Source organism: Pterocles gutturalis, unplaced genomic scaffold, assembly GCF_000699245.1.
Source record: "Pterocles gutturalis isolate BGI_N339 unplaced genomic scaffold, ASM69924v1 scaffold341, whole genome shotgun sequence".
NCBI classification, from domain to species: domain Eukaryota; kingdom Metazoa; phylum Chordata; class Aves; order Pterocliformes; family Pteroclidae; genus Pterocles; species Pterocles gutturalis.
The window spans coordinates 8586-14855 of record NW_010102660.1 but is presented as its reverse complement, the minus strand read 5'-3'; the positions used below and the strand labels follow the sequence as shown (position 1 = coordinate 14855).

General features: G+C 52.7%; 1 protein-coding gene across 1 annotated transcript in view; it reads right to left on the bottom strand.

The window, feature by feature from the left end:
• Positions 1–229: 229 nt before the first annotated feature.
• TRAM2 (translocation associated membrane protein 2) overlaps positions 230–6270 on the bottom strand; it is a gene marked incomplete at its 5' end in the record, with an annotated part of 7795 nt that continues 1754 nt past the window's right edge. The window contains 9 exons of the mRNA XM_010086353.1: positions 230–527; positions 863–1023; positions 2078–2236; positions 2375–2479; positions 3201–3271; positions 3409–3493; positions 4047–4105; positions 5462–5578; positions 5810–5919. Of these exons, the coding sequence (XP_010084655.1) occupies positions 454–527; positions 863–1023; positions 2078–2236; positions 2375–2479; positions 3201–3271; positions 3409–3493; positions 4047–4105; positions 5462–5578; positions 5810–5919 (941 nt within the window). The remainder of the gene's footprint in view (positions 528–862; positions 1024–2077; positions 2237–2374; positions 2480–3200; positions 3272–3408; positions 3494–4046; positions 4106–5461; positions 5579–5809; positions 5920–6270) is intronic.

The following is a 6270-nucleotide window of genomic DNA, read 5'->3' as shown; positions in this document are numbered from 1 at the left end:
GTCCCCTAGGAGCCCGTTCCCATAACAGACACATGGTGCCTTCAAGCTCAGGAAAGCACCATGGAGAGAGGGGAGGAACATGCTGTAGAAGGAAAAAAAAAAAGGATTGTTTGGAACCATCTACGATGCATTTGTAACAAGAATCCAAAATAAACAAACACTAAAATAGAAAAGAAAAAAAATTGCACGCTGATTTACGATGAAACAGAGGAAGGCAAAACCAGGAGGGTTGGAAAAGGCTCCTACGAGGGGAAGGGAGCAAGGAAAGGGACCTTTTTGGTTTTATTGCAAATGGTTCAAGAGAGCTAGAGAGGAAGGGAGGAGAGTGAGAGACACCTCGGGAAGATGACTGGCTTCCAAGCCACTCAAGAAGATGCTCACGAGGACCGGGAGGAGGTGCTCCTTCTTAGTCCCGGTATCTCGCCCTCATCCCCAGGAGACAAGCCTCTGCTTCTACGGTGATTTCAGCTTCTTGGTTCGCGGCGAGGTGCCGTTTTCCGCTTTCACCACTCCATTTTCATGGTAACCTGGGGATGGAGAGAGAAAACTTTGTCTCTTGCACAGGCCAAAAGCTTAACCCTCTTGGGGCTGACCCATAGATATGGAAAAAACCATCACCGTGGGACAATGCTGCTGGGGACCCCCAGGCTCAGCTTGGAGGGGCAAGAGGGAGTCTGCCAAGGGGATGCTGAGCTGCAGGGCTGATGCCTCCCATAGAATCATAGAATCACTAAGGTTGGAAAAGACCTCAAGGATCATCAAGTCCAACCATCAACCCAACACCACCTAACCCACTAAACCATGTCCCTAAGCACCACATCTACACATTGTCACCCCACAGCATGCCAGTCCCGACACTCACCCGAGTCCCTCTTGAGCGGCTTGGCTTGCTGCTTGGCACTGGCGGCTCGTTTCCGACTGCTCTGCTCGTTCCAGTACTCCCGCCAGCGCCGCAGCTGGAAGTGGATGAAACGCCACATCACCGAAGCCTGGAAGAGGCACACCAACAGCAGCACACTCATTCTGGTAGGGGTGGAGAAGAAGCAGGCTGAGAAAAGAGGAGCCAGGCCACCAGCCCAGCCTTCTGCCCACACCGGGGCTGGTGGCCAAGGTCCCCACCCTGGATGGCTGGCGCCGAGAGGTGGAGGCACATGCTGTCCCTCCAGCCACCACAGCTGAGCAACCTGGGCTAGTGGGAGGTGTCCCTGCCCGTGGCGGGGGGGTTGGAACTAGATGATATCTAAGGTCCCTTCCAACCCAAACCATTCTATGATTCTATATCTGCTTTCTGCCATATCCTGAGCTCAGGGCAGTCACGTCCCTTTCTGTCCCCACCACAAAGCTCTCAGGTGCTCAGGGCATTAGTGACTCTTAAGACTTTAGGACAGGAATGGATAAATGGATCATCTCAACCAGCACTGCCCAAACCACAGTCCACATGGTCATAGTAAGACATCCCCAGCTGCTCTGTACAATTAAAAGGTGGATGTGGTTGGGAGGAAGCTAAGAAAGTCCCCCAAATCCTCAGGTGTGCCAGTAGTCTGTAGCTCCAAGAACCTTGGGAATGATCAGGCACCTGTCCTAGTGACTTCTGAACTGAACTTACAGCTGCTGTAGAGGTGGGAAAGATGATTTTCAAGGTTCCTTCCATCCCAAGCCATTCTGTGATTCTACAAAAGGCTCCCAGTCTTGACAAACAGATGGCAAGGCATGAAGAACCCATCCCATCCTCTGCTTCCCACGTCAACAGGCATCAAAACATGTCCAAGCAGATGGGAAAACGCCTTTTCGTTGACCACATAAGCACAGTTACAGGTGCAGAAGGGAGAGTTGGCAAGCCTTTCTCGAAGATAGGCTTGTGCTTTAGAACTTCACTCAATAAACAACTTATTTGCTGGCTTTTCCCCTCTGTCATGGCTCCAGAGCCTTTAACCCCTCCTTGCTTCCCTCCACACCTTCTTGTCTTGCTAGGACCTTCCCTCAAGGTAACCCAGGTCAGATCCCCACTGACATTTCCAAACTCAGCTAAACCCACCTTGGGATAACACAACCAATATGCCGTTGGGGATATTCCTACCTGAAGAGTATATTGTTGAAAAGAAAGCTGAAGAAATTCCCTCTCTCGGGGTCGAGGGGCTGGTTCTCCACCCGTGGCAGCCCGAAGCCGATGACCAGGATGTACAAGGTGAGGGTGAAGAGCCTGGTGACCACGAACACGACAGCCCAGACGTTAAACCTGCAGGAGGGCAAGGAGAGGTGTTGGCAGGAGCAGCCTCCAGTGCTGAGCTGGAAGGTGAAAATGAGTTCCCCCCATCATGCTGACAGCTCTCCGGGGCACCACAGGATGGGAACCATGGGCAGCTCGCCTGCTTACAGCTTCTCGTTGTTCTCATCCGTGAAGTAGACCAGCCGGGCCATGTGGAAGAAGAATTCGGCTAAGTATTGCAACAACAGGAGGATCAGCCCCAAGCGGGTCAAGCTAGAAGGGAAGAGAAAGAAAAAAAAGGCATCACTGGGCTGGTCCACCTTCGTCCTTCATACCCAGCTACACCTTCTCCCCTGCTATCCCTGAGCTGCAGCAAGCACCAGCCCAAAGCCAGACCTCTCCCCAGCAGCTGGGGTAGGATTGCAATGGTCCCCAAAACACCAAAGCAGCCCAAACCAGTCACAGAACTGGGATGGGTCCACCACAAAGCCCTGACCACTGGCACGGCTGCTCTGTGTACACACTCGGAGGATAGATAAGAGCTTGCCTGCCCGTGCTGTGCTGGGAGAGCACCCCAGGGTGCTTCCCATCCCCAGGGGAGATGCACCCGTCAGCCCGCGTTTTGGGTCTCTGGTTAACATTTGCTCTGCAATGCCCTGGGAGCAGGGACCTGCGCACGTGCATAACATCTCTGGAGTTACATCTGAAGAACATCTCTGAAAGACGGGGAGGGGCTCTTGATAAGGGAGTGTGGCAATAGGAAGAGGGGTAAAAGTTTTAAGCTGAAAGAGGGGAGATTTAGATTGGATATTAGGAAGAAATGTTTTCCTGTGAGGGTGGTGAGGCAGTGGCCCAGGGTGCCCAGAGAAGCTGTGGATGCCCCATCCCTGGAGGGGTTCAAGGCCAGGCTGGATGAGGCTTTGAGCAACCTGGGCTGGTGGGAGGTGTCCCTGCCCATGGCAGGGGGTTGGATCTCGATGGTCAGCCAACTCACTTGAGGAGGTACGCGCCGGTGATGTGCACCAGGTAGAGCGCGATGCACCGCAGCTGGCGAGGAATCTCCTCCTGGCAGGGGCAGAAAATTGTGTTAACCACTCATCCCTATTCCCCCACCCTCTCCCAAAGGCTGCCATCCCCAAAGCCGGTGGGCAAACCACCTCGAGCATCCCCAGGGCGCATGGGAGCACCCACCTGGCTCTCACCTTGCGAACTTTTTGGAAGTAGAGCTCCGGTAGGGCATGCAGCCAGTATGCCAGCTGGCACAGGTAGAAAAACTTCACCTGGAACCTGAAATATAGGGATGAGCCGCATGAGCCAGCCTGGGGCATGGAGGGATCCCCAGGGACCTGGGCACTGGGGAAAGTGCCCAGCCTCACAGCACCAGGCAATCCCTCCACCACTTTGAAGCCACAGGGTTTAGAAGGCATCATTTCTGGGCTGAAATTATATGTTGAGTTTATCCAGATGCAGTCTCCATGCTCTCAGCAATCTCACTCTTGCAAAAACCTAAGAAGGGAGGATTATCCCCCACTTCTTTGTTTCTGCTATGAAAAAAATGATGAAAAAAAAGTGACTTGCCCAAGGTGATGCAGGCAGTAAGCAGCCGGGATGAGCAGCCAAGCCTGCAGGACCCTCCTCATGGAGGAAACCCTCCAGGAACACCCTCCCCAGGGCCACAAATGTGATGTCCCCTGTCCCCCATGATCTCACGGCAGTGTCCTTGCAGCAGGGTGTGTGCGAAGGGTGCTGCACTGTCAGCACCCCCCTCCCAGCCACAGGCAAAACCATAGAAGGAAGGAAGTGGTCAGCCCCAGAACAAAATGCCCTTGTGAGTGCTTACGGAAGATAAACATGCGGGTAGTTTTCCCACAAACTCCGGGGGTTTGATATGTATCCTTCCTGAAAAAGAAAAGAGATGCAAGCCTTCAGCAAAAGAAGTGCATGGTTAGTATGGGGTGGGCTAATGCTACAGCAAAACTAGGAGCAGGGGATGACATCCGAGTCCTTTCAGCATGCAGTAAAAACCGTGTCCTCCACGCAAACCAAGGCTCAGCTCTCCAAAGCTCAGCCACATTCAAGGGTCTCTAGCACCCTGCCCAAGTTTCATGAGGACCCAGTGTTTCAGAGTTGAACACTGCTTGCTCGGTTGCACAGAGAGCCCCAAGTTCAGGACAGGATGTTTTGGGGTTTGGGCAAAGCAAGAAGGATGCTCTGGAGATGCAGAGGCAAGATGCTGGTAGCATGGCTCCAAGCAGCCATGTGCATGGTCCAAGGGGGCTTCTTCCCCCCCGGCATTTCCAACTTGAGTATCACTTAAGCAAAAAGAAGTGCTTCTGAAGAGAAAGGGGAACAGAAAATGCCTACAAAAATAATTTAATATGCATTGCATAGTTTAATTTTCCACCTGCCTGCATTCCCCTACAGCCTCTTGGTGTACGCTTGCAGGGCAGGTGACAGGATGGGGATCCCTTCTTGTTCCACACTGGCACAGCTCCTGCCACAGGGATGCTGCACTGGGCTTTGCAAAGAGATGCTGGGCATGGGAAACTCATCCCAGGACCTCTCTCTCCCCATCACCCCTGCTCTCTAAGCCCTTTTTTTGGTTGGGGGAGCCCGGGGGAAGTGCAAGCTCTGCACATGTGGAGCATTTGGGGACCTCTCTGTGGCAACGTGGCTTTGCACAGGAGGCTGCAGCCTTGGAACCAAGAAGGACAGATTTGATACTGGGAAACAGCAGCCCAAAACCAGCAGCATCGACTGTTTTGTCAAAGCTTCCTTCCCTGCAGCTCTGCAGGGCAAAAGCAGTGCTGGCAGGTCCCCAGAAGTGCTGGCCTGGAAGAGGGTGGCGGTCCTCTAAGGAGGGCTGGCCTGACCCCCCAGCAGTGGGGAGGGGGCTTGCACCCCAGCATCCATCCCCAGTGCTACCAGGGACCACAGTTAGACCCCAACAGCCACTGGCAGCGAAGCATCGTCATCATTTCACTCTGCCAAAATAGTCAGATCACTCCAACAATGCCTGTTCTTCCCTCTCTCTTCCTCCCCAAAATGAAACGTTTTCACTCACAATTTTTCTCCCAGCAGTTCTGGGTTGAAACAACCCCAATGCAACCCAAACTTGAAAAGTAAACTTGCTGAAATGTGCCCTTCTTGGCCCAGGGGCTGGCTGGGGACTCTCCGCTGCTATCAGGATTTTGCACTCCAGAAATCCCAAATCCCACCCAGGGGACCCAAAGCCTGGTGGCCCCTGTCCCTTACCGTCACCACGACATACAAGCACCAAATGACGGAGGTGAGGTGGAAGGCAACCAGCTGCCCCGATTCATTGAACTTGCTGTGTTTGACTTTGGAGAGATGGAGACGCCTGTTGATTTTCTGGGAAAGAGCAGAGGGACAGAAAAGGAACAAGAAAACATGAGCCACCAGGTCAACAACTCTCCCTCCTCATCCTCCTCCTTGTCCCAAGCAACCCACAGAGATGAAGGCTCACTCATCACCACCTCAACACCCAGACTAACCCCAGAACAGCATTTAACTGTAGCAGGACCATGTTTATCCATGGTACTTAAGTTATTTTGGGGACTCGAGATGCCGAACAACACTTACGTCCAAGGCGTACTCCTGAACCACGGCATGCAGGATGATGGCGATGAAGATGTAGAATAGGATGGTGACCAGATCCTTCAGCCCGTAGTGATACTGGACCAGCTCCCCATCTGCAAGGAGACCAAATGGTGGGTCATATTCCCATGACACAAATAATTTCCAAATTGACCCAAACCATTCTATGATTCGATGATTCTATGACATGCAGATGCTTTGTGCAATTAACAGATCCAAGGCAGCAGCACGGGGCTGGTGGATGAGAAATAGACCCACAGGAGGTCCTGCTCTTCTGGAGCAACAAGAGACCCAACAGCACCCAAAATACCCCAGAAGGCTGCATTTAGGCAACTTTTTGCTGCAGAAAGCATTGTGATGCAAAGCTCAGCCTGTGCCCTCACTGAACAGCACAGAATCACAGAATGGTTTGGGTTGGAAAGGACCTTAAAGATCAAGTTCCAACC